The sequence below is a fragment of the Balaenoptera musculus genome, chromosome 1, assembly GCF_009873245.2.
Source record: "Balaenoptera musculus isolate JJ_BM4_2016_0621 chromosome 1, mBalMus1.pri.v3, whole genome shotgun sequence".
NCBI lineage: Eukaryota > Metazoa > Chordata > Mammalia > Artiodactyla > Balaenopteridae > Balaenoptera > Balaenoptera musculus.
The window spans coordinates 20,076,647-20,103,907 of record NC_045785.1 but is presented as its reverse complement, the minus strand read 5'-3'; the positions used below and the strand labels follow the sequence as shown (position 1 = coordinate 20,103,907).

Genomic DNA, 27,261 nt, shown 5'->3' with positions numbered 1-27,261 from the left:
ATGGGAAAACTGAGAGTGAGCCTAAATAGCTCGGCCAAAGCCACCGAGCTGGTAGAGCTCTCACTTTCTGCAGCTTTACACAGTCAACCGGAGAATGAAAACAAAGACGCAGAGAGAAAGAAAGGGCAAGTGTGAAGAGGGAGGGTCAGATCAAAAATCGGAGTGTCAGACAACTGGGAACCAGGAAAGGGGGCTGACAGGAGGCCCCCACAGTAAACAGGGGCCCCCTTCAGCCCCCTCCATAAACAAACCCTGGCCCAGCAAGGGTTCAGGAACGGAAGAAGCACTTGTGAAAATGGGAACAGACCAGGTAAAGCCTGAGGCTTAGGGAGGCGTGGGAGGGGGCCAGCATGGGCTGGACTTTGTTACCTGAAAAGACGGAACCAGCACAGCGTCCCCCTTGCCCCTGTTCCCAGGGGGAGGACACAGCTGGGCAAGCCCAGAGGGAGGGCAGGGCTGTGCCAGGCCCGGCATGTGGATGGCGTGTCCACGGCCGGGGCACGAGGTCTGTGCAAGGCAGGGGTGGGGAGGCCGGAAGTCAGACCGGGTCAGCCTGCACAGAAGGGGCCCCCGCTCACGGCCCTCAGCCGGGGGCACGGGCACCTCCATGCTCGTCTCCTGGGTTTGCCTCCTGTCACGGTTCCTCCGCCACCCCAAACACTGCTAGCCCCCTGCCCACTCTGTCTCACTTGTGATGACCCCTCTGCCAGGAATACCCTTCCCCACCTTGTGTGGCTGACGCCCCCTCACTGCTTCACCTCAGCTCGGAAGGGCTTCCCTCCGTGTCCCCATAACACTGAGGTCCCCGCAGGGTGACTGTGAGGAGTGAGGGAAATAAGGCGCCTGCACCCTCTGGCCCAGCGCCCTCCTGCGGGAAGTGCTTGGTGCAGCCGTCCCACCGTCGCTAGGTGCGAGCCTTGCCCTCGGCTGCTCCCAGCGCTGTGTCATCGGTACCTGTTTGTGGGCCTACCTCCCCTGCTAGGCTGCGGGCTGTGTGGGGAGGGACCCTGTATGACTCGCATCTATGTCCAATACCGGTGTGGCACACTCCAGACGCCCAGTAAGTCCTGAATGAGAGAAAGGCAGGCAGGTGGGGGCTGTGCTCGGAAGAGCCTTGAATGTCAAAGCCAAAGAGACTGGACTTCACCATGTGATTGCAGAGTGTGTGTGAGGGACAAGGTCAAGGGCTTCACCTGGCAGGTGTGCGCGGGAGAGGGGAGCCAGGTCAGCAGGAGTTCCACGGGTGTTTGAGATAGGACACCCTCTTGGGGATATGTGTATAGTCTCCCGGGGCCTCAGCTGCAGTGCACAGATGGGGTGTCTTCCCCGCACCGAGGGGCGCGTGGGGAGAAGTGCAGGAGTGGGCATTAGAGACGTGGATCCACCATTAGCTCAGGGCAAGGCAGACGCCCCTGGGCCTGTCTCCTGATCTGTAAACTGTAGAAGGGAGAGTTGGTGTGCGTGAGCAGAGATGGGTTCTGCTGCTTCCTGATCGTGTCAACAACGCTCCCATCACACTTGGCAGCAGGAGGCAGCCACCCTATACGCCTGGGAATTGCCAGTGGGAAAGTAGCATGAAGCTGGGGGAGGTGGCCGGGCTGGAGCTGGCGGGCAGCTCACACTCCCACGGCCACGGGAGAGAACCTGGACCTGCCACTTCCCTCCCACTGAGGAAAGTGTGGGATTCAGGCAGTGCACAAGGAGGACAAGCCACGCCAGGGGCCAGGGCAAAGGGCTGGCAGCTCTTCGAGCTCTCAGCGGCTCTGCTAGGACTGGTCTCGTCTGTGCTTGGTGCCAGCAGGAGCCTGCTGGACCTATCCTGGCTGTGAAGTCCTAGCGGCAGGAGGGTCTTAGCCTCCCCTGCTACCCTGAAGCTCAGCTTCAGGCAGGAGTGGGGAGCAGGCAAGAGCAGAGGTCTGGGACTGGGATGCAGCCCTAATTAGCTCTTTGTCTCTTGAAGCTGCAATTTCTCTGGTTGCAAATGGGCTACGCAGAGGATTCAAGGAGAGAAAAGAATGTGAACTTAGCTTATGCAAGTTGGAATGTTATCATTTGCTGGAAAATTACACAATCATCAAAAAACAAGAACAAAAACAAAAAAAACTAAAAAGACAAAAACAGACCAAAACACCCAACGAAAACCACAGAAAACCTGGGATGACCCCAGGCGCCAAAGCCAGGGGAGGAGGAAAGCAGGCACCCCGATGATCAGGGCTTTCTTTATAACCTTCCCTCTGAAATTTGTCAGGCCTTGGATTCATATTTTATTAATATGAGACAATTTTCCATATGTGACTGACTCTGCCCGGCCTTGCGACCCCAGGTGCAGCCTGAAAAGAAAATTATGCTTCTCAGCGGGGCAGGGGAAGAGGCGGGCGGCGCCCCTGTAATTTGCCAAGGTAGCTGTTCAGGCTGGGAAGCCACACCCCTCTCCTTCTTTTTATGGGTTTTGCTGCATTGTCCTGGAGCAGCTAAGGTGGGCAGCTGCTTAGTTTATCTCTTTACCCAGTCAGGCCTTGCAATTAAAGGCAGCAACGGTTATTGAACTCTCTCTTTCCATGGCCATAATCTGTAATTCAAACCTTCATTTTCTCCCGGCACTTTTGAATTTGGCAGTGTGTTTTGGTTAAAAATACTTTGCATTTCTACAAGTGGTTTTTGCAGGAGGCTCCTTGGGAGTGAGGTCATCACCAAGGAAAATTCCGGGGTCGAATTTTCTGGGTCTCCTGGATGTGGGTCATGGAGGCTCTGGGATGGAAGGACAGGCCTCTGCAGTTTCCTCACAGTATCCCTGCCGGCTGGCCAGCTGGCCCTCCAGGCCCTGCTTGCATACTTTTGGTGATGGGCGCTCATGACATTTTGGGACAACCCACGTCATCTTTGGAAGATGAACTGAGGTCTGTTTCCTGCAGCTTCTGACCATTGCTCCCGCGCCCCTCCACGGTGCACAAAGAACACATCTCCGGCTCTTCTCCCACTTTGCAGGAGAGGAAACCAAAGCTCAAAGGGATGAAGTGAATTCCCCGCAGGCATGCAGTAATTAGACTCAGGTCTACTTTGTCGCTGGGCCCTTGCTAATGCCATAACAATTGGGGCTGGAGGCAGGGAAAGGGAGAGGGGTCCTTGTCTGGGTAGAGGCAGTGGAGGTAGGGGCTCTGGGCAAGTCTTGGGAAGCCCCTAGAGGCAGGGCCCGTGGAACCTGCTGCCCCCAATTTGTGCTGACTGTGATCACAGGACCAGGGCCTTGGTCAGAAGGGCAAGGCAGAGCGGTGCTTCTCGATAGGGGTGCAATCCCAGGAGCTGGAAGACTTTAACACTCCCCTGCCTGAGAGATCTTCAAATCCCATTGTTTCAGTGGGTGGAGCTGGGGGCTGTGAATGAGGCTCCACAGGTGACCCACAACTGTCTGGCCGGGGGTGGGGGGGGGGAAAGCCTCTGAACATAAACAGCAGGAAATCCTAGGGCCAATTCTAACAGGTTTAAGATACCAGTGATGAACTCATGATTTTTATATTGCTGTATAGTTAGGATCTGCTTAAACATTTTTTAAGAAATTAAAGTTGGAGGTAGGGAACCAGATGAAAGGGGCTGGGAGAGGATGCATGGCCTTTCTTAGAGCTGCTTTTAGAGTAAACTTCTAACGGGAGCGCCCCTGCAAGTTTGGGGGAGGATGAAGGGGGCTTCGGTGGGCACTGTAAGAGACGGAAGTCTGGAGACAGTTAGCACGCGGGGGATGCACAGGGCAGGGCCTCACGAGCCAGCAGCCATCACATCCGTCACTACGGCGATGGCAACAGAAATGAACACTCCCCACGATGCCCCGAGGGTGGAGGAGGGTGGCAGGAGGGTGGTATCCAGGAGCCCCGAGCCAATGCCTTGCTGGTACGTGGCTCCAATAAGTGCATCGCTCCTCACTCGCCCGGGTGCCTCGCCCCGCCAGGCCGGGAAGCTGGGCAGGAATCCGCTGGAGGAGGGGCAGCGGCGCCCCTGTACTCACGTTGCATCCAGTTCCCGCTCACCGGGCTGAGGAAGTTGGGGTAGAGGCCGAAGGGCTTGTCAATATCCCTAAGGACCTTTCGGATGTTCCTGACCTGCCAAGAGATGGACACCAGGCACGTCTTCATTTTCTCCAAGAAGCCAGCCGAGTCCCAGCCCACTGAGGACTGAGGCAGCTGGTTCGGGTCCAGAGAGGAAACCATTCCGACGAGGCAGGAAGGGAGAGCTGCGTAACTAGCAGCCGGCTCCAACCCGGAGGTGTGAGTCGGTCCTGCCCCTGTGTTCAAGAGCGGGGTGCGGCCACAGTGGGGCCTGACCCTCCACCTCTGCACTGACTGCTCTGCCCGGGGCCCTGCCAGTTTCCCCTCCCCCACCTCACCCCTTCCTCATTGCGTGTGGATTTTGGGGACGGGTCTTTTTAGGAGGGCGCTCGTATAAGTGACAGTAGCTCATTTGTAAGTGCTAGACAAAACTGTCTTTTTAATAGGTCAGAAACGGTTATATTGGCAATTTCATACGGTTCAGCTTGGTAATATGTTATCAGATACTGTGGGAACCGTTCCAGAGGGGAGGCCTGGGCCCCTCAACATCCCTGTGCCCTAATAGGCATCTCGGGGTTTTAGTAACAACAACTACAACGCTACAACGCTGTCAACGTTTCTCAGTTGCTGCGAGCCAGACCCATTAGATACATTATCTCCAACCCTCATAACAACCTACACAGTATTATTATCTCAGTCTAACAGACGAGAAACCCGGATCTCAGAGAGCGTCAGTCACTTGCCCATGGTCACGGGGTTTGTAAGTGGCAGAGCCAGGACGTGAGTCAGGCCTCTCTGACCACAGGGAGCAGCCCCGGCTCCAACAGGGATCAGGGCAGGGACCATGCAGCAACGTGTAGCGGAGGCCACACCCGCTGGATCAGGAGGCTGGATCTGCAACCTTTGGGGCTACAAAGGGCACAATGCGGGATTCAGGAAGGCCTGATCCATCCGGGTCTGCTGCCTGGCGGTACATGAAATCCTCCCAGTACAGACTCTGCAGGACAGAAAGGCCCTCGGGGATGGAGCTGTAGCATGCGCGCAGATTTATCTACAAGGTAAGGAGCAGGGAAAGCAGCCTTTTAGCTGTCAGACCTTTCTTTCCGGGGGACGGCACTTTGCTTTGCCACATCAGATCTCATATCCATTTATGTTAACGGAGCCCATTATGGGGGACAGGAATGTGCTTGTACCGGAGGTATTCTCGACTGTCCTGGTGGTGAGCAGTGAAACGGGCTAAATTAGCTCCCCCGGAGGGTGCAGGCGCTTCTAGAATTTGGGCCAATTTGTTGACTGCCTATAATCGCCTCTGTGGGAGGCATGACTGGCGGATGAAAGTAGCTGGAGAATGTAAATATAAAGAGACGCAGAGAGACAATGAGGTGGATGGACCCTTGAGAAAAATCCAGAAGCCTGCTGAACTGATCTGGTCTTGAAGAGCATGGGTTTCAGAGCCAGAATGTCCTGGGTTTGAGTCTCGGCTTTATCACTTACCACCTGGATGACCCAGGACAAGTGATTTAACCTCTCTGAGTCTCAGTTTCCTCCTCTGTAAAATGGGGATGACAGAAGACACACCTCATAGGGTTGGTGGGAAAATCAGAGCTACTATACGGTACCCAGCACATCGTAGGTGCTCAGGCAGTGGTATCTCCAGACTAGCAGGAACTAGAGCAAGCTGCTCGTCTCACTCCGTTCTGAGCTGGCCATGGTGTTCCTAGAGGGGTCTGGCTCAAGAGCAGTGGAAATAGGGAGGCTGGGGGCAGGGAGGGCCTGGAGGCAGGAAAAAAGACCAGAGGAGAAGACCCATCGGAAGTGGGATTGAATTTATTCCATGAGCTCTTGAGGTAGGGTATCCCAGGGAGGCAGAGTCCTCTCAATATAAGGAAAAGCTTCTGAAGGGAGGTCTGACAACATGAGGGGCTGTTTGAGGCTGGTAGTGAGCCCTAGTGCAGAGGAAGCAATCAAGGGGTTGAAAGCTCTTCTTTGAGCTTCTCAAGAAAGTTCGGGTGGATTCCCACACTGAGCAAGCAGTGGTCCTAAACCTGGCATCAAAAAGCACATGGGTGCTTATTTAAAATGCAGACTCCTGGGCCTGGGGCGACACTCAGAAATCCACTTCTTCACCAGCATGCTAGATGATGCTTTGGGGCTGGTTGGCTGACAAAAGACTGAGAGCCACTGGGTAGAGGTGTGACTCTGTGACCTCCCAGCTCCCTTGGCATTCCAAGAGACTAACATCTGGGGGGAAGAGAAGGCTTTGGGAGAGGGGGTCTCCTTCTTCCTGGAGGGCAGGGCTTCATCTCCCTACAGGGGCAGGACTCAGGAAGGGACAAGCACCATCTGAGGATGGGGTACGTCCACTTCCCTTCCTTGGGTTGAGGGTTAGACCTACGGAGACACTTCCAGACAGTAGGACTGTCAAGGGCTGTGACACTGAGGAACTGCTCCTTCTGGAGGGCTTCACGGGGGGGCAGGGATGGGCAGCTGTCAGGATGGACGAAGGCCTGGGTGCTAGCGCTCTGAACCCCTTGTGGCCTTCGCCAGCCTGGTAACAATGAGAAGGAACAGACGTGAGCCTCTGCTGTAGAGCGAAATTGCTTTGCCAGCCTGCTGACAGCATGAGCTAGATGGGCATCTGGAAGGGGAAAGGCAGGCAGATCTCACACGAAGAAGTTAAATGTCTCTGGAAAGGGGACTTTTGTGCCGGGTGGCCAATTCCTGCCAACGCAAACTGGTGCCTGGATTTCCGTTGTTGCACTTTCTCCAGATTTCACACGTGTGTGGTTGCCAGCAAGCGCACATGTACCAGGGAAAACCTTCTCGGTGGCAGCTATGTCTCTGCCGTGCCCTCTGTAGAATGCTGCTGACTCCCTGCACTCACTTTCCCTGGCGCCTGGCATTGGGTACGATTAGGCAACTATTTGCTATGCTGGCAGTGGCTGGAGGCCTTCGGGCTCCCCACACACCCTCCAGCTGGCCCGTGGTCCATTTCCCTGTCACAGGCCACGTGCCCACCCTTCGCTCTCCGTGTGGAGAAGAGGGAGCAGGGGAGAAGACTTGCCTTTTCTGCGAAGACCTGGTTGCCAGAGAGCTGGGTGAGGTGTAGGAACTCCAAGTGCAGGGACCCAAACTCCGCCAGGATGCTGCTACTCCCTGCCATGGCCCAGCCCCAGCTCCTGTTGGAGCCGCTGAAAGACAGAAGCAGCCTCGGTCACCCGCTGCCAGCAGGACTGGCTCCTCTGCTCCGCTGGGGAGCACCTACTGTGTGCCAGGCACTGGACTAGGAGCGTCGCCATGCAATGCCAGTTAATCCTCCCTGCGGGTCGGTACTATTCACAGCCCCATTTAGCTGATGAGGACACTGAGGTTGGTGAGAAACTTGCCGAAGTTCACCCAGGCCTGTCTGACAGGCAATATTCTTTGTTTCTGTGGTCAAGCAGCTTCTGCAAGACGTGTAGGCTCCAGAAGAATATTAGCAGAGCTGCCTTGGTGGCCAAGACCTGGCACACACGTGATGCTAAATTTACAGGTGATACCGATAATGCTGTCAGGGGCCACAAAGACCCCCCCAACCTACACACGGAACACTCTATTTCTATCCACTTGTCAATGGCTCATAATCATTGTTGCTGCTTGTGGAGGGTAAACGGTGCGTGGCTGGGGTCCGAAGGGGGCAGATGAAGAGCAGGGATGGCCCTGCTCCCCTCCCCCCTCAGCCAGTACTGCTCATGGACACACAGTGGCCCCCGCCTGGAACTCCGTGGAACCCACACCTGAAGGGTGGGTGGCCCTGCTAAGACCACACACTTGGGGCTGCTGGACCCTGGGAAGTCTGAGGTTAGGAATGAAAGCAGCAGGGGCTCCCAGAGCAAATGTCTCCTCACTCGCCGGGCACGTACATGTCTCACGAACACCTTAGATGGGTCACCAGCATGACCCTGCGACCCCGCCAGAGAAGGCTGTCAACTAACCGCTTCCTCCCTTTCCTTGAAAGTACTGGGTACTTTCAGGGAGGAAGAGTGCAAGGGCAGGGCCTTGGGTAATCCTCCCATCTGCCCCTTTCACAGATGAGGAAAACAAGGCACAGGACAGTGAAATCACTGCCCGAGATCACACAGTAAATGGAACAGTGGGGACCCAAGGCTGGTCTGACGCCAGAGCTTGCCCCAGTCACTGTGTAGCTGCCGGCCTGTCGTCTCATTACATGATAAGAGGCCAGGACGCTGCCTTTCCAGGAGCTGTCCCTTAAAATCTCCCTGGACCTGCAGCCAGGAGGCACAGGTTCAAGTGTGTTAGCAGTGAGGTCTTGGGCAAACCATTTCTTCCCGTGTACCTTAGTTTCTGCATCCGTCAGACTGAGTAAGGATAATGCGTCCCAGTCTCCGCTCCTAGGGCTTTGTGGGGATTGAGAGAGAAGAGGAAGATGCAGAATGGGGGTGGCCCTGGGTAAGCTGCTTCCTCTCCCTGATCTGAGTCCTCATGTGTATCACGATGCTCTTTCCTGTGGGACATTTAGGACAACCAGGGAGACAAGGGTCAACCTCCCTCTGCAGGGAGGTTGCGGGGGACAGTGGGTAGGCACAGAGCGGGGTGGAGTGAGTGCCCCCTATCTGTAGGGCCTCCAAGGTGCAGTCAGTGTGTGGCAGGCTGGGGGGTTGGCTCTGCCGGGGCCTCTGGAAGCCCCTCTGCCTCCTTGCTGTGGTAGCTCTGGCTCCCTGGGAACTGGCCTCTGTCATCCCTCTGTCTCCCAGGGACAGGAACTAGGAAGGCAGGCGTGGGTCTGGGAGGTCACAGTTTGCCAGCTGAGGGGCACCGCTTTCTTTATCTGGGGTGGGCTGGGGCTCCCCTAAGGCTGCTCTTCTCCTCTCTGATGTGGTTTCAGGAAAGTCAGGAAACTCTTCCAGCTTCCAGAAACAGACGGAATTGAGTTTTAGGATCTCCTGGAGCAGGTGATCTCAGTAAACATACCTGCTTCCTTAGGTATTTTCCTGACTTGGGGGCAGGTGGGGAGGGATGGGTTGCACAGAGAGGGGAAACTTGGCTCCTAGATAGTAAATAAAACAGCTTCCAGGTGCAGGCACTGGGGCAGGCGTTTGCATCATGACTTCATTTAAAGCCCACAAGGCAAAGCATCATTAAACCTTGAGGAAATAGACTCAGAAAGGGAAGTGAGTTGCCTTCAGAAGCTCAGAGCTGGTAAGTGGTGGAGGCAGGATTCAAACCTCAGAGGGCACTTCCCTAAGGGGTCCCCCAGATGGCCCCATATCCACCTCGAGGGAGGGGGAAGCTGACCCCTCTCTGTCCCTCTTCCCCCCACGCCAAGAGACCTCTCTCTCCAGCCTGTGATCTCAGTGGGAGCTGCAGGTACCCACAGAGGGCTTCCTGAATAATTGATGCTTCCTGCCCTCGCAGAGAAATTCAAGGTAAAAAAACAGCCCCCCAGCCACCAGCCAACGTTTGTTCTCATTTTCCCCCACAGGAGCCTCTCCCTCCTCTCTCCTCCCTCTCAATGCTCATCCTCCCAAGTGGGCCTCCTGTGGTCGAGCCACCCTGGGCAGAGGCGGGCGGTGGGCCAGGCACCTTCTTCTCTCCTGCCTGGCTTCAAATGCTGGCTCCCCCAGTTCCCAACTTAGGAGACCTCAGGCGGGTCAGTGAGTTCTTCTAGACCCCAGTCTCCTCATCTGTTAAATGACAGTACCCACACCTCATAGAGCCATTGTGAGGTATAAATTATGCACGTGATGACTGCCATTGCTACCATTATGTAATTACGCACATCTACATTATGTGTTGTTTGTTAGAGTCAAGTTCCTAATATGTGCCAGGCAGCAGCGGTATCTTATTTTACCTTCACATCCAACTTCAGAGGTAGATACCAAGATTCTTATTTCATAGGTTAGGATACTCAGACTCAGAGAGGGGGAGACACTTTTCCAAGGTCACACAGTAAGTGACAGTGCTGGTAGAGCTGATATCAAATCCAAATCCTAGGTACTTTGTGCCCCAAATGCATCTGTTCTGGGCAGCATCCAGAGACCAGGAGGTCTTCGGATCAGCCTCATGAGGCAACGGGCTGATGGAAGCTCTGCCCTCTGCTCCCCTCCTTGCCTTTTAAGTCTCCAAGTGGACTCTCCCCTGGTGGGAGGGGGCTGCTCCACAATGCCCCTCCCCAACCTGGTGGAAGCTTCTACATGTGTGTGCACACGTGTGTATGGTGAAATCGTTAACTCTGGAGCCAGACAGACCAGGATTCTAACTTTGTTTTGCTGCTGTGTGACCTGGGTAAGTTACCTCACCTCTCTGAGTCTGTTTCTTCACTGTTAAAATGGGGTCCATGTGGTTGTTGTGTGCTGAAAAGAGAGAATCCACGTCATTGTGCCTGGGACACAGTGAACATTCAAAAACGTGCACAATTATTACAATGTGTATGTATGTGTGTAGCAGAAACGTGCACATGTAAACGCATCTTTGTGTGTGAATCTGTGCACATACATAGAGGTGGGAGAGTGCGTGTGGCAAAGGTGAGCCTGCATATCTGAGTCCTCATGATTTGGGTGAGTGGCAGTGGGGTGCATATGTGTGGGTGAGGCTGGGTGTGTGAGAGAGCCAGTGAGATTGATTCAGCTGCAGAGGCCCTTGGACTGGCCACCTCCCCTCTCCCGGAGTCCAGTGGTCCTGCAGGTCACAGGTCATGGCCGCCCCTGCCTCCGCCTCCCAGGCCTGCCACCAGGGAGGGGGAGCGGTCACACTCACTTGGGGACCACCTCCCTTCAGGGTCCTCCTCACAGGGCAGTTTGGGGACAGGGCCTAGTTACTGCCCCTCCTACTAGGGCCCAGGTCCGAGCTGCTCACAGCCAGCCCTGCTCTGAGCAGGGGCAGCAGTGTGGACCCAGCTCCCACCAGCAGGCCCTCCCCAAAGGGAACACTCAGCGCCACGCGGGCTGTATACATCCCTGACGTTTTCCCTGGTGGAATGGGGAGGCATTTTTAGCAACATACACCCTCCCCAGAAAATGAGAGGGAGGTGTTGCCAGGAAATATGCATACACATACATATGTATACAGCACTGGCAGCATGCAAACAGCCTAAAAATAAATGCGCTTTCTTAATCAGAAATGTCAGGATCTGCGGGGGATCAGGTCCGGGCTCTGCAGGACACGGGTAAGGCAGGCAACCAGGGCTGCAGCTTGTGGGGCTTGCTTGGAGTCAGGGCGGTGCCACGCATGGAGGAGGGAGGGGTGCCTGAGCTAAGGTCTTATCCCAGAACCCAGGCAGTGAGGCCTGAGAAGCTGGACCCGGGACAGGGATCCAGAAAGACGGGGTGTTTGTGTCTTGGCTTCAAATGTCTGGCCGTGTTGCTCCAAGATCAGTGTTGGTGGGAAAGGAATCTGAGCAGGGATCAAAGTGTCAGGGTCTGAGGAGTCAGCCCTGGCACCGAGATGGGGGTTTGATCGGCCCTGAGGGCCCCTCCCTGGCCTGCAGTGAGATTTAAGTGACATCACAGCCCAGGAATCCTTTCTGACCACAGAGATGAAGATGAAGAAGGTGAAGCTGCTGAGCAGGCCGAGTCCTCCCTTCTTTGCAAGGCCCTAGAGGGTGTGACCTCCCCAGGAAGAAAGGGGGCCTTGGGCACTCCACCCGAGCCCAGGGCCCCTGCCTCCCCTCCCCTGTTGGGCTGAGATCCCTGAGATAAGAAATCGCTTCAGGAGGTGGAACAGAAAGTCCAGTGTGATGGACATATTACAGCCCTCCCCCCAGGCTCAGGTTGTAGGATGGTCTCAGGAATGGCCCCAGAGGGCTCCCTGGGTGCCTGGGGACCGGCACGTGCCTTCTACCAGGTCTCCAGGTCTGCTCTGTGCATCGTGAGGGTGGCAGGGTTCCTGCCTGAGGGAGGGCCAGGGGGGTGTTGGGAGCAGAGCTTTTGATCTGTAACAAAATGGGTTAAAACTTGGCCCCGTTGCCTGTGAGCTAGAAGACCTTGGGCAACGGGCATAATATAAACACCCACCAGAAAGGACTGCTGTGAGGAGTGTGCCCGGGAGGCGTTGAGCGAAACCCTTAGCGTAATGCCAGGCGCAGGGTGATCGCTCAATAAATGGTCAGGCCAGCAGTCATCAGAGCCGGTCTCTCATGCTGCACACACTGCCTCACGTGAACATTTGTTGAAGGAATGAACAAAGAAAGACGGGGACATGGGTCCTGCCCTCAAGGAGCTCCGGGGCCGGTGGGGGAACGCAAAGACTGAGTGTGACAAGGGCCACAGGAAGCAGATAAAGTGCCTGGAGGCCAGGAGAGGCAAGGACACTTTTGGCTTCTGGAGAAGGTGGCATCTGAGCTGGGCTCTGATAGCCAGGGAAATGTGAGAGATGGCAGCCCAGGGGAGGAAGAGAGCGAGGGAAGGCAAGACAGTGGGGTGCACTGGGGTCTCCAGGAGCAAGATTCATGCTCCTCAGTGGATCCTAAAGCTGGCTGGCCACTATTCCCCTGACTTTGAGCCCGTCCTTTCCCCTCTGGGTCTCAGTGCCACATCTGGCTCCCACCCTCACAGAGGGAAGTTCCCGGGGGCTTTGGAGCGGGACAGAGCTGCGGCCCTGGCCCCACCTGCTCTAGCTGTGTCACCCCGGGTCCCTTCTACTCTGGCTCTGTGACTTGGTGAACGTCCAGAAAGACTCTAGTTCACACGCTGAATTACGCAAACTATCAGGAGGGGAAACGATGCAAGTGGCCAATAAAAACCAGTTTTAAAACAGTCGGTAGAAAGAAACATGCCAGTGGTTTCTTGATTAGTGGAGTCAGAGGTGATTTTCTGGGTCTTATCCAACACTTCTGGTATAATCCACATTTTTTTTTGCAATGAGGATTTATTTTTATAGGGAGGAATCACAATAAATATTATTGAAAATGGAGTTGGAAGTCCTGGGCTCATGTCCTGGATGGTCCGTTACTGGCTTATGTGACCTCGGCCAGGGTCTTTCCTCCTCGGAGTCTGAGCCTCCATGGGCTTGATGCTCCCAGAAGCCCCTCTGGGTTCTGACAGCCCCTCTGGGCTCCTGAGACCCAGCCCTGACGGGGGCTGAGGGGTCAACAAACCAGGGTCCCTCTGCCCAGGGTCCTGGCTCCCCAGCAGCTTTGGGTTCCTGCTCGTGGTGGGAGGTGTGATGTGCCTCCCGGCCCGGGATCCCAGCTGGGTAGGGAGGGCAGTTGGGGCACAGCGGCGGGGCTGTGACTCAACGGCAGTGTTACGAGATGATCATAGAGGAACGGCGGCCCCTTCTCCATGCCAGAAAGATCAGGCCTTGCGTGGCCTAAACCCGCGAACCAGGTTTAGTGACCAACGCCAGCTCAGGAGAGCCCCTGGCTCAGGCTAGTTGTCACTGTGCCACTGACCCCCGTGATTCCTGCGGCGGCATCATCCCACCCTGTGTCTCAGTTTCCACGCAGATGCAGCCGAAGCCACAAGTGGGAAACCAGACGGCATCCTACCTTTTGAAGTTCACCACGCCTTTTGGGATTCCCGTGGGGGTATCGAAGGCTGGCAGGAGTTTCTCTCCCAGCTTGATGGCCTTTATTCGGAACACCTGCAAGGAAGGGTCAAAGGGCACTGTGAATCCTGGCGGATAAACCTGCCAAGGCTGCTGGGCCCAGAGTGGGAGGTGCATTAGGCTCTGGGGTCAGACAGGCCTGGACGTGAACCTGAGTCCATGAATTCCTGGCTCAATTTCCTCCCTTGTTTATAAATCCAGGGCAATATTGCCTTCCTCAGAGGGTTGCTGGAGGAATGAAAATTAGATAATAGTTGTAAAGCCCTTACTGCAGGGTCAGGACTAGGACGAAGGCTCAGTGATTATGCTGTGCTGGGAAGACGGAGCAGTCAGGGCAGCGGGTCACCAATGGTCAGTGCCTGCCTGCACGGCGGGACCAGTGCACCCCAAGCTGACTGCGTGAGAAACACATTCGGATAGAGTGTAAGGAGCACGGAATGGGGAGCTCCCGGCCTTGCTTCCCAACCTGCCTTCCGTTTGCTTCTCAGCAAACCTCTGTCTTCCCACCTGTAAACCCAGGGGAAGGGCCTTTCCCCTCTGACATTCTGATTCTGCCCATTGTTCCTATTTTACAGCGGCAAAGGTGAATGGCTAAACCGGTGATGTGATGGTCGGGGAGCCACAGGGAGGTCCCAGGTGTCAGGGCCCTTGCACGAGGCTCTAAGCCCCTCAAACTGTTCTTCTGGTTAATTCAAAAGCACCTGTGACCTTCTGGCTCCTAGGAATTTATTCTAAGGGAATAAATCATCAAGGATGTTGCAAAGACTTAACTTTATGGCTATTTATTCCAGTGTTGTTTAGAATAGTATAGAAAAACCGGAAATACTCTAAATATCAAGCCACGGGGAAGTGGTGAAATTATGGCTTATCCATGCAATGGAATACCATGCAGCCACTGAAGTGATGTTGGAGAAGATTATTTCATAGCAAAAAACGGTTTATAATCTATTAAGAGAAAATATTTCACAATGGTGTGATTCAACTTTCGTAAAAATTATATACAAATGGATGCATGAGGAAAGGTTGGGAATACACTGAACTATTAACCATGGTCTTCTCGGAGGACTAGGCTCATGGAGGATTTTTATTTTCTTCTTTTGGCTTAACTCTATTTTCTGTGCTATTTTTACAATAAAAGCAAACTCACAATAACATTATTTATTTTTGAAAAGCTGAGAAGCAAGTCCCTAAGCAACCACTCCTGGTGGGACAACAAGCGTTTCCTTTCACTTCTGGGGCTCCAGGGAGACTCAGTGTGCTGACCGCCTGCGTGTTGTTGCAAAATGAAGTCTTCTTGAGGTCTCTCCTTCTAACATGTGCAATTTAAAGGTTCTGAGGCAGCTGTTTGGGGACCGCAGTGGGGAGGAGTTCGTGAACACTACCTGGGCTATGGATTAGAGGCCTCTGTGGGGCGGGAGTAGTTCTTGTTTAGGAAGGAGGGAGGGTGGGAGGGAGAGGGAAGAATTGCACCTGGGGCCTGGTAGTGATGGGTGACAGAAGATGACAACGTCCAGCGCCAGACAGTGGGTCCTAGAAGTGGGCACTGGGGCAGCCACAGCAGAATCCTGAGGGAGCTTGTCTAGAATTCAAATTCCAAAGCCTCAGGTCACCCCAGAAGCCACTGGTTTAGCAACAACAAGGGGCTCTCGTTGGAAGGTCCTGATCTCTTCATTTGCCCCCCGGGGAGGCTGAGCACAGAGGCACGAAGGAACGAAGGAACCCACGGGAACCTGACCCAAGGCTGGGGCTCCAGGCTGCCCTCTGCCTGAGGACGCCAAGCTAACTCCTCTGAAATGCTCCTCTCTGCCAGCAAACCACGTCTCCTCCTTTGGAAGGCCCTGATGCAGGCTGGCACGGCAGAGCCTCAACCATCCCAGGGAGGATGCTGCAGGTGTGACTGGACAGGAGTGGTACCATGCGGAACAGAACACCTGTCCTCCTTATCATTTGGAAATGATGTGTCTTATCTACGTGACCTTTGATCCTTGCAACAGGCTTGTGGGGAAGGTGTTGACCCACTTTGAGGAAAACAAAACTGAGTCTCAGAGAAGCAAGTTGTCCAAGGTTATGGAGCTATTAAGTGGCTCTTTTCCAGGACACCTAGCCGCCTCATCAACACAGAGAGATATGGCCTCAGACAGCCAAGGCACGCAATGGGCGGTGGCCTAGTGGTTCCAGAACAGAGGTGAGAGAGACCAGCAAAAATTACATCCTGTAGAGTGGAAAGGGCTCTTGACTGGGAGTCAGAGGCCAGGTTCAGATCTCCCCACTTCGCAGCTGTGCGACCCCGCGTGAGCCAGGTACTGTCCCTGAGCCTCATCTGCACAAAGGAAGAGTGATGTGTGCCCTGGCTTCTTCAAAGAGGTCTTCTAGAAATCAGATGAGAGGATGTTCATAAATGAATATGCTATAAAAACTGTAAAGTGCTTTGCAAATGGCACCTGGTGCAGCTGTGGTTGTTCCTGTTATTCTGTGGAAGCAGAGTCTCTGTGCCCCCCCCACCCCGCCCGCCCTACCCAGCAGGGGGTCCACCTCCTGCAGGTTCCCTCTGAAGCAAGAAAGGCCTCAGCCCAGGAAGGGGTGTGGGATCTCCTTCACCGTTCATTCCACAAACACCGTGGGAAAGACCCACTCCACAGGCACCCCCTTATGCGAGATGGAGGATGGAGAGAGGAGGGAGGCCTCAGTCTGGTGTGGCCGAGTCCTGGTAACAAGCAGTGATGCTGGGCCAGGCTGAACAAGGGCTAGAACCCAGGCCCACGGTGGAAAGACACAGGAGCCAGTGCGACCCGCACCGGCTCCGTGTGCGCCAGTCTCTGCGCGGGGAGGTGCTGGGCACGGAGGGGTCAGGGAGGCGTGGCTGGAGGACGGGGCTGCGCCCATAACCCGGAAGCCTGCCTGCCCAGGGGTTCTAAGCCACTCGGGCTCCCCTTGGGCCTTCTGGACACAGGCACTCCTACCACACCCCACGGCCTGGTCTGCCCCCCAGAAATCGCTGGCCCCACACCCACCCCTGTGAGCCCTGAGCTGCATGGCTCCACCCCCATCCTGGACGGGAGGCTGGCCGGTGCCCGTGCAGAGCACGGCGCCTTTTTCTGCTCCACATCATTTTCCTGTCCTGGGGTTTTCAAATGAAATTCAGGCCTTGGGTGGCTCGCAGGGTTCCCATGGACAATCATTTGGGGACAAACTGGTACAAGCGGTAATCTCTGCTGAGGAGATTAGTCTTGATGGAGAGGGGCCCCGAGCGACCGGAGAGATCAAGTGCTCGCCGCCTGCTGCCTCCGCCCGCGTGGCCTCCGCCCGTCCGCGCCACTTGCTAGAAGGGAAGCGGCAGGGCTTTCTCTCACAGCAGCGGCAGAGGCTCCCCACCAGCAGGGGGCAGGATAATTATGTCTCCAAGCGGACAGAGCAGCGGCTGTGCTGAGCAGTGCAGCCGCCGCTCTGCGTAGGGGCCGCACAACTGCCGGGTGCCCCATGCGCTCGCTGGGGATTCTGCCAGCCTCCCCCCAGATCCTCAGGCTGTGCTTTCCCAGGCGCTTACGAGGGATGAAGTCTCCCATTTCTGCGGTTCTCAGGATTCCTTGCAGTGCAGAGAACATGGGCTTTGGAGCCCTTCAGCCCTGGGGCCAAACCCTTTCCCACTCGTCCCATTTCACAAGGGCTCTCTGACCCCAGGGTGTTAGGACCACCCCACGGTGGGGAAGGCATGAGGTCTAGGGGCGGGAGAAGGGACTTGCTCAAGGCCACAGGCAGGTGCCGCGTAGGGATGAGACGCAGGTTTTCTGACTCTGTGCCCAGGGCTCTGCATTCTCGCCGCCCTTCACGGCCCTCCTTCTGGAAGCCAACACAGTTCGCCTGGGCCGAGTGGCCGGCAGTGGCTGCCCACCTCCCCGGTCGCCCCCTTGAGACCTGGAGCTGGGGTTTGGCTGGTGTCTGGCCCGGGAGGAGAGGGCAAGGGGATGGCTGTGGAGCAGGCCAAGGCCAAGGGGCCCGAGGAGGAAATGGTGAAACAACGGTCTTGGCTTTATCAGTCCTGAGAACCAGCATGTGCGAAAACCAGTCCAGCAGCAGCACAAGCCTGGACGGAGCACAGATATCGCAGGTGCCCTATGGGGAGCTGTGTGGATGGTGGGCAGACCCAACTGCTGCCCTTGGAGAATTTACTAGCAACTGTGGGAGCCACCTGGGCTCCCCTGGGCAGCAAAATTGAAGGAAGAATCTGTGGGTGGCACCATGGAGATGGGATTCAGATTCCCTCGGATCTCTGTTTGCTCACTGGTAAAATGAGGGGGTGGGATTGGATGTTCTCCTAAGCCCTTTCCAGCCTGGATGGTCCAGGGGCTTTGAAAGGCCAACTTACCTCCTCTCCCGTCAGGTAGAAGGCTGAGAGAAGTCCTCCGATGTACCGGATGTTCACTTCGAACAAGGATGCTTCTCCACTCTGCAGGGCAGAAAGACAGGGAGGGCAGTGGGGACATTTGTGAGATGCCCACAGGGCTTGCTGAGGCAGCCAGGCCCTTGAGACAGGTCACACCTGCCACTGCCCCTGCACCACTGACCTGGCCACACCTGCGCCGGGCTCCAAGCCCTTGCCCAGCGGGCCAGGCTACCTTTGGTGGTGGTTTTCAGAGCAAAAGGTGAGAGGGATCAGCACCTGCCTGGCGGGTAGCTACTGAACATTTACAGAGTTCCAAATAAACACTGGGTTTGGCTTCCTTCCCCAGCCTTTGCTGGAGGCCATCGGAGCAAAGTTATTCCTGGCTGCTCTCCAAGGAGCACAGGAACTTGTATGGGGAGCTGCTGGCTGAAGCTTAGCCTGAGGAGGGGCAAATCCTCCTCCTGTCTGGCCCCCTCCTCCCCGAGAGACCCCCCTGGCTTAGCAGGAGGATGGTGTGGTCCTTCTTTGGGGTGACAGGGCAAGTGGAAGGTTCTCACAGGAGGTTCTGAGGTGGAAAGGAGGGGTGCCAGGCAGATCCTAGTAGGCAACCAGCAGTTTCTCAGCCTCAGCTCTGTAGCCCTCAGGGCACACCCACACTTGCCTTAATCATTGTTGTTTTCTTTCTGAAGTGTGGACTGCAAAGCAGGGGTGTTGAGGCATCATGCCAAGGACCAGATCTGGGTTAAAATCCCACCTGCGTCACTCACTTGGCTTTCGAACTTTGGGCAAGATATTTAGCTTTTCTCTGCCTGAGTTTCTTCATCCCGAGCAGGGTGGATATGAGATCCTGAGTGGGGCAGGTGAGATGCCTGCCCAGTGCCTTCCCATTGCTGGGCATGGCTTCATAAAGGTGCCTGTTATAACCCCCCTGCCCCCCAAGGGCTCCCCTTGGCATACTTGCCACATCGCGGTCTTTTGTTATTGATGACAACAATGGTCATCTTTTTATCTGGGAGAGATTGTCCATTAACAGAGCACATGCAAAGCTACTCTCTTTTGCCTTACAGTCCTTGGTGAAGTCATCATTCCCACTTTTCAGATGAGAAAGCCCAGGCTCAGAGAGGTGGAGAGACCCCATCTTGCTTTCTTCCAGGGACACTCCCAATCTGTCCCAGCCTGTCTGAATGTCCCTAGGCTTGCCCAGCCCTGCCACCACCTGGCTCCTCAGGTAGCTGCCTGAGGCCCGCTCTCTACCCACCATCTGCATAGGGGTCAAGGTGGGCTATGAAGACACTCCTTCCTTCTCCTGCTTCTGATACTGTAGGAAATGGGAGGATTGTGAACTTCCTCGCCTCGCACAGACTAGCAGAAGTCATAACAAGCCTCAAAATCATCACAGTGATGATGGCACCACTTTATCTGTATTGGACTTTATAGTGTCATCAAATGCTTTTTACAACCCTCCGAGGTGGTCAATCCTCACAAGCCTGTGAATTAGGCATTATCATTGTACCATCTTTTGGTTGGGAAAGTAAGGCCCAGGAGGGTTAAATGACTTTTCCCAGGCTGCGAGCTGAGCCAGAGGCTCTCCTGTAGCGTTGCCTTCCCGGCCTTTCCGCACTTTGTCTCTCTGCCCTGCTCTGCTCTGACGTGGGCCTCTCCAGGAGCAGAGGCCTCCATTCTGCCAGGAGCTGTCCCGGTTCATAGCAGGATCTGTCACTTGTGCAGCCCCAGATGGAACCCGACAGTGTGTTTTGATGTGACCCTTCCCCCTACCCATCTGTCTCCATGTCTTGCTGCCCCAAACCACCTAAACAGCCTCTCTCTGTGGGGAGCTGAGACCTCCAGGAAGGATCTGTTACTTTAGTCTGGGCTGGGAGATCAGTGGGAGAGACATCTGGTATTTAAGGCTTCTGTACCATCCATATACATGAGCATCCCCTCCCCAAGGCCCTGGTCCCTGACCAGGGATGCCTGCAAGGCTGGAAACCAAGAGGGCCCCAAACCTGGCCATGGCCTCAAACCAGACAGCTCCCCCTGCCCCTCTCACTCTCAAGAGGGCAGCACGGGGGTGGATGGGGACCTCTAGGTTAGGGGAGCTCCGAGCAGATAACCACTTCTCCCTTCCCAGAGTCGCGTCCCCTGTTGCTGCTGTTCTGTCTGACAGATTCAGTCCCAGAAGGGGCTTCCTGGGTGGGAGCAATGTGCCTGGCACCCTAGGGAGGGCAAGAATGGCTGTCTTCCACCCCGGGGAGTTCCGGCTGGTAAATACTCATGGGCCGGCCAGGGCTGGGGGGACATCCCACACCTTAAGGCTGGTCTGAGGAGAGGGGCCTTGGCACAGCGTGCATGGAACCCTGCTTCCAAGAATGCTCTGCTGGGCAGCCTGGGAGGAGCGGGTCACTGACCTCTCGGGCCCCTTCTGGCTCTAATACCCCGGAGGTCTTCGACTCACCACGTTCAGGTGGAAGCTCTCTTCCACCCAGGCCTTGGCCTCCTGGAACTCCTCCTTCAGCTCCATGAGGTAGAGGGTGTCGAGGGAATCAATGACTGTTGCCCCGCTGAGGCCTCCTGCAGGCACAGAGGATGGGTCAATCTCGTCCTTTCCACCCCAATCACATGAGCCACCATTCCCCGGGGCCTCCTCTAAATGCCTGGGCAGGCTCCCAGGCACGATCCAGGGAGACTCCAGGGCCACCAGCCTTTGAAGGCACATCCAGGACCCAGAGTCCCCCCATGGGCTGCTTCTTCCTCAGGGCAGCAGAGAGTGGGTGGGGGGTTGGAGAGACTGAATTCAAGGGATGAGCTGCTTCCCAGACTTTGGTCCACTCTTACGTCTGCCAGCAAGTCAACCATCAAGGCCAGTTGGGTGCCCACCACTTCTCTGTCATGCTGGGGGTGGCGGGTGGGCGGGTGAACTGGCATTTGGTCCACAAAATCTTAACAAATGTGCCAGTCCGCTGACTCTTCAATGCCATTCTTTATTTTATTCTAAGAAAAAAAAGATGTTCATAAATATTTATCCAGGAAGGTATTTATTGCCATATCATATATAATGGGTAAAGGTTGGGAAAAAAACCTCCAAGTCCAATAATAGGAGATTAGTTATACAAATTGTGGCTTATGTATAAAATAGAACACTATGCAGACATTCACACAACTGAGAAAGACCTATGTTAGTTGGGGAGATACGCATGGGATCTGTTAAGCTAAAAAAAAGTAGATTGCAAAAAAAAAAAAAAGCACAATATAATTTCTTTACTGTTTGCCAGTGTGGATGAGCCTGAACAGAATTAAGTCTGGCAGGAAGTGATTCAGTGGTTATTGCTGAGTGCTGGGATTACAGGTGCTTTTTGATTTCTTCAGCTCATGGATTATTTTTATAACCAGAAATTTATTTCTGTTTAAAAAAAAAAACGGAAAGACAGTTTGGACAAAGAAACTAAACAAATGCACAAACCAAAGATTCCATGGCCACTCTTGCTCTAGGCCAGTGGGTACACAAAGCGTGAGCTTTGAGGCCTGGCCCCTGCCACTGGGCCTTAGACTCTTGTCCGGGGGGTAAAGGCTGAGAAAATTGTGCAGCTTTCCACATCACAGACTGGACAGCAGAGCGATGAGGAAGAACTCCCCACATGGGACAACCAGAGCGTGCCTTCTAGAGGACGGTAAAGGAGGAAAGGAGGGAGAAAGAGATGTGCCTGGGTCCATCTGGAGGGCTTCCTGGAAGAGATGATGGCCTCCCATCAACTCCTTACAACTTTAGTCATCGCAGGCAGCAGCAATTTCCTTTAGGGACTAGAGGGTAACTTAAGAGGAGTAATTGTTCCTTCAATGTCCTCCTTGCAGAGGCTCAAAGCACTGCGACTCACAGCCTCCACCTTCCCCCAGCAGACACTAGAGCTCGCTGACAGGTGCTGAGCCCCACTTGAGTCTGAAGCACGGCTTTGCGGGCACTCCTGCATTCAGAGCTAGCGTCTAATCTCCTTAATTAGTGCTTCCTTAACTGTTGACTTGTGTTGACTTCGCAGGCAGAGAATCCTTGTGAAACTCAAACATTTAACCACCTCTTTAGGCTGGCCAAGGTCAGATAAAGGGCACGGCTTGGAAAAGGATGGGAGGGAGATCCGGGAGAAGTTGGGAGAAAGTTAAGTCTGGAGGTTAAAGACACATTTCCAGAAGGGAGGGTTTGCAAGGAAGAGTGGAGGGAGGGGAGGGCTGGGGGATGCAGGCGTTTCCCAATCCAGAGACACGTGTCCTGGGACGGCTTCGGCATTTGGGTTGAAGTGAATTTCCAGAATGTCAACCCCTCCTACACTTAAGGATTAGTAGGAAAACATATTCAAAGCCAAACAAAGTTGATCTTTTTCTGGTTTATCCTGGCTGCTTCCCCTGTAGGTGTCCAAGGCTGAGCACGGTTCGTGGGAACTCTTTACCCTCCTGAGGTGCTCAGGCCTTGGGACACAGATGGGCCACACATGGAGAGGGACCGAGACATGCCCAGGCCAAAGGGCACAGGCCTGGGGTCCACACTCCTGGCTCTGATGCCAGGGTCCCTTCCTGTTAACCACAGGGCCTCAAACCTGACTTCTTAAGGGCCTGGAGGGATTTTTGAGATGCGGCTGCCTCACCCCTAGATTTCATAGATGAGGATCCCAGAGAGGTCCCGCCCAAGATTAGCCCAAGGGAGGAATGGAGCCCCGGGCCGGGCCACGCGTAGTGTGTTTTCCACAAGAGGGCCTCTCAATTCCCTGGGAAAACAGTTTCGGATCTGCTTGCTAAGTCCCCCTCCCCTGCGGGGGCAGGAGGCTGCTCTGACGTGTGAAGAGAAGAGAAGCCCAAGCTGTGTGTCCTTCAAGGTCAAGGGAGAGGCGGCCCAGAGTACCCGATTTCTGGATCCTGCCCCGGGCTGCCTGGTGTTTTCACCCCACAGGCCCTCCATCTCCTGGGCCAACCCTGAGTCCCGAGGCCCCAGGGCCTTGGCTGGGCCGGGAGGGCAGCCAGGGCTCCTCGTGACCAGCTGTCCCTCCCAAACACTCCCGAGGCAGCCGGCTGAGGAGGCGACTCACTAAGAGATTTGTTGGCAAGGTTCTGCCCCTGCTCTCGGGTGTCTGAGCCTTCCTCCCCCTCCGCTCCCAACTACCACACAGCTGGGCTGCAGGCCAGCAAGGCACTTATTGGAAAGCTTTCCGTTTCAGGCCAGAGGTTACCTGGCGGCCAGGCCGGGCAGGAGAGAAGGCCCTATCCTGAATTCAACTCTATCTGCACCTGCAGCTGACCTGGGGCAGCTCCCCAAGGAAAAAGACAGCCGCCTATTCAGTCAACAGGCCCACAACTTGTATGTAAAGAGCCAGCGGGGCACGAAGAGTCAGGTGGCCAGCTTGGAAGCTTCCCTGGGCCTGGGCGGCCCACTCTCCTGGGTGGCCCACCCTCCCGGCTCTAGCTCTGAACTGTTGCTGTTCACAAAGGCCCCCGCTGGCTCCCCTTCCTGTGTTCTTCTGTTAAAAGAACACAGCTCTGGGTTCACATCCCAGCCTGGGCCAGCAACACATCTGCTCTAAGTGTCAAAGTTCTCATCTGTCAAATGAGGTGAAGACCACTGGGCTGGGGCACTGAGGAGCCACTGAAGGTTCCTGAACTGGGACAAAGGTATCGTATAATGCCCAGCCTAAATACACCTGATAAAGACATCTGTACATGCCTGGCACAGTGTAAGTGCTTGACAAATCAGTTCATTGTTCTTATTTCTGGGGTCCCTTAGCTCACCTTGAAACACTGGCCTGGCCAGGGAGATGTGGGTTCAAATCCTGGCTCCACTATGTACTAGCTGTGTGCAGGGCAAGTCACCGTACCTCACTGAGCCTCATTTTTCTCATCTGAAAAAATGGAGATTACAGTAGGACCAACCTCGTGAGGCTGCTGGGAGGGTTAAGTGGGGGGGTGGATGGAAAGGAGTTGGCATGATGTTGGGTACACTTGAGCTTGTCCCCACAAACAGAAGTGTGGCCCTCCTTGTCCCCAGCTGGCCCTGGGCAGCCCCTCCACAAAGTCTTCTGGGGTCACTGAGGCCTTGTGACGCTCCTGCATTACTGGCCTCTCACCACCCTGTTAGGCAGTGTAGGCACAAGATGTGGCTTGCAAAAGCCTTGACCCAACTTAAAGGAAAAGTGTCATATGGGCCCCACCTGTGTCTGCTGCTTCCCACCCCTGATCTGGGTGTGCACCTGCCTCCAAAAGGGTCTACCTACCTCCCGGACCCCTTCCTTCCCCTCTGATTCACCCTGTATATTGTCGCCTGATCTGTCTCCCGAAAACCAGATCCGTTGTGTCCATCCCCAGCTCAGAAACCTGCAGTGACTTCACAGTACAACCATACAATAAAGAGTTGTGTGTGTGTGTGTGTGTGCACTTGCACGTGCACGTAAAGTCTTTTGGGTCTGAATCCAAAGGATCTGGCTAATATCTCGCATCAAGCTCTGCTTCTTGGACACAGGCTGCATCCTCTGGCCTTCCTACCTTTGCATGTGTGGTTTCGTCTGACAAGAAAGCTTTTCTGTGCCTCTGGGCATATGCAAAGCCTACACCTTCTTCAAGGTCACCTCCCACTGGCAGCCTTCCCTGATTGCACCCAGACAACCTCCTCCCGCCCAGAGAGCTCCCGTAGCACTTTCTTGGGCTTCCCACTCAGGCACCCTCCATTCCCGCCCTGCACTGTGGGGCTCTGTCTCGCCCCCTAACTAGACCATGAGATCTTTGAGGCTCATGCTTCTCTCACACCCCTTCCCTGCCTTGTCTCCAAGCAGCCCGAAAGGCCAGAGCGCCCAACCCTAATGGGCCCCTCCTTATTCCCTGCAGCTTCAGCACATTCCCCGACTTCTGTGACTCTTCTACAAACTTTGCTAGGAGTTGCCTTCCCCATTCCACCTGCTCCTGAGGGGTCCAGAGCCTGCCCAGTGCCTCCTCACCCAGGAAGCCACTGTGATCCTCACCCCACAGTCTGCATGAAGTCTCACCCTCCCCAAGAAGTCTTTCCCAGCCCTTCAGGGCCCACCCTCCATGCCCCTACTCTGTGTACCCCCATCGCCACGACAAGTGCTTTCTCATCACTCTAAAGGGTTCGTCCATTTACTGCCCCGTCCTCCGAAATAGCAGGGGTGCAGTCTGCAGTAGAGTTGTCTCCACACTCAAGAGACAGCTGCCAGTGGGGGTGGGCAGGCTGGAGGGCAGGAGACCAGGCTGGCCCGTCTCTGGCACCTGCACCGACACCTTGGCACCACGCTCACTCTGTGCTGGATCTTGGCCTTCAGGATGCCGCTCTTCCTCTTGCTTCTCCTTTTCACCCTGTGGTTGCTTCTTCCCAGTCTCCTTCGCTGGTTCTTCCTCATCACCAGGCCTCTAAAGACCGGGGCGCCTGGGGCTCCATCCTTGGGCTTCTTCTCTGTCCACCTTCCTTCCTTTAGTGATTCAATCTGGTCTCGCAGCTTAAATACCATCCACATGCTGATGATTCCCAGATTTAAGTTTCCAGCCAGGACCTTGACCTCGGAGCCCAGACTCACTATCCAATAACTCCTTACTCACATTTCGGAGGTCCACACACATCTCACCTTTAACTCGTCTGAAAGCAAATCCTGCACCTCCCTCCAAACGTGTCCCTCCCACAGTTTTCCCACCTCGGTGAATGCCAGCCCCCTCCTCCCAAGAGCTGTGGGCCCAAGCCCTTGACTTTGCGTCTCTCGCCCCCACATCTGGTCCCACAGCAATTCCTGGTGGCTCTGTCTTCACAAGGGTTCCAGCCTCCGCTCACTCCTCACCTCCTCTGGGCTACCGCCTTCAGAAATGCAAGTCCTATCATGCCGTTCCTCTGCTCAAAACCCTGCCAGGGCTCCCCCCTGCCTCGGAGGCTGTGATCTGGCCCTGGCCTCCTCTCCCTGCCTGGCTTCTCTCCCTCCACTCCAGTTCCTTGCTGCTCCTGGAGCCCTCCAAGCCTTAGAGTCTTGGCCTTGGCAATTGCGATCGCTCTGCTGAAATACCACCCCCATCGCTCTTCCTGTTCCCTCTTTATTTTTTCCCAGTGCCTTTATCCCTAGCAACGTTACACGTGGGTCTGCTTCCCTATTTACTGTCTTCCCTGATGGAGCGTAAAACTCCTGGCAGGGAGAGCTCTGTTTTGTGCACTGCTGCCCTCCACTGCCTAGAACACTTCCCTGCCCATCACAGGTGCCCGACAAGTATTTGGGAATAAAGGGCTACCTCCTCCTGGGCAGGGAAGGCTTCGAGGGGACCGTGGCTCATTCCTATCTCTCAGTGCCTGGATATAGTCTGGCACCCAGAGGCATTAAAGGTAAATGTGTCGGTTGAACAGACTGAACCTACTGCCCGGGTATATTCTGTGACCACCCAGGTCACCAGGGCAGCTTAACTGTCTGCTCTAGGGGCTGGTGCCAATAGACAGAGGAGACCCTCCCAGCAGGCTGCGGCCACATCGGCCAGGGTGGCTGAGTATATCCACACCAGTGCCCTGCACAGAGCTATCTGTCACGTGTGTCGGGCTTTACAAGGGAATGGACCCCAGGCTCCCATAACCTCCTCCCCTGGGGGCTGCCTGGCCAGGAACCACCCTGCCCTGCAGGACTGTGGTTTGTATCCCCTCTCCTGACTCTGCCATATTAATGATGATGAGGTTTTTATGTGACATTATATTAGCAAAGAGAAATGGGTAAGGCTGGAAGACATAGGCTCCAGGAAGAACATTTAGATAGAAACAAAAATCACCCAAGGCGTAGCCTATTACCACAGTATCCCCAGAGCCAAATACTAATGGTTGCATTTAATTTGATGATATAGTCCACAGAGACTTTTCTTAATCTGTAAAGAAAACAACACAAATGTTTTTCTCAGCTTCCAAAGAAACCAATATGGCTGTGGGGCAGGTCATAGTTCCCAAAGACGGATGCCGCAGGATATCCCATCCCACAAGAGGACCTCTTCCCACGCTCCTCTCCTTGAACCTGGGTGGAAATTTGTGACTACCTGGAATAACAAAATAAAGCAAAATGGATGATTTGCTAGTTCCCAGGGCCAGACCTTAAGAAACAGGCAGTTTCTACTTCCTGTCTCTTGGAATGCTGGCCCTTGGGACCAGCCACCATACTGTGAGGAAGCCCAAGGTAGCCCACAAGGAGAGAATAGATGGAGAAGCCATACATATGTTTTCTGACTGACAGCCCATCTGAGGTTCCAGCCAACAGTCTGCAACAATTCCAGACATGTGAATGAAAAAGCTTTCAGAAAATT

General features: G+C 54.9%; 1 protein-coding gene across 1 annotated transcript in view; it reads right to left on the bottom strand.

The window, feature by feature from the left end:
* Nucleotides 1-27,261, bottom strand: part of MAN1C1 (mannosidase alpha class 1C member 1) — a 132,145-nt gene that overhangs the window by 12,550 nt on the left and 92,334 nt on the right. Inside the window, exons 3-7 of the mRNA XM_036859573.1 lie at nucleotides 20,420-20,535; nucleotides 17,947-18,027; nucleotides 13,525-13,619; nucleotides 7,102-7,228; nucleotides 3,998-4,091 (exon numbers count right to left, since the gene is read on the bottom strand). Coding sequence (XP_036715468.1) covers nucleotides 3,998-4,091; nucleotides 7,102-7,228; nucleotides 13,525-13,619; nucleotides 17,947-18,027; nucleotides 20,420-20,535 — 513 coding nt within the window. The remainder of the gene's footprint in view (nucleotides 1-3,997; nucleotides 4,092-7,101; nucleotides 7,229-13,524; nucleotides 13,620-17,946; nucleotides 18,028-20,419; nucleotides 20,536-27,261) is intronic.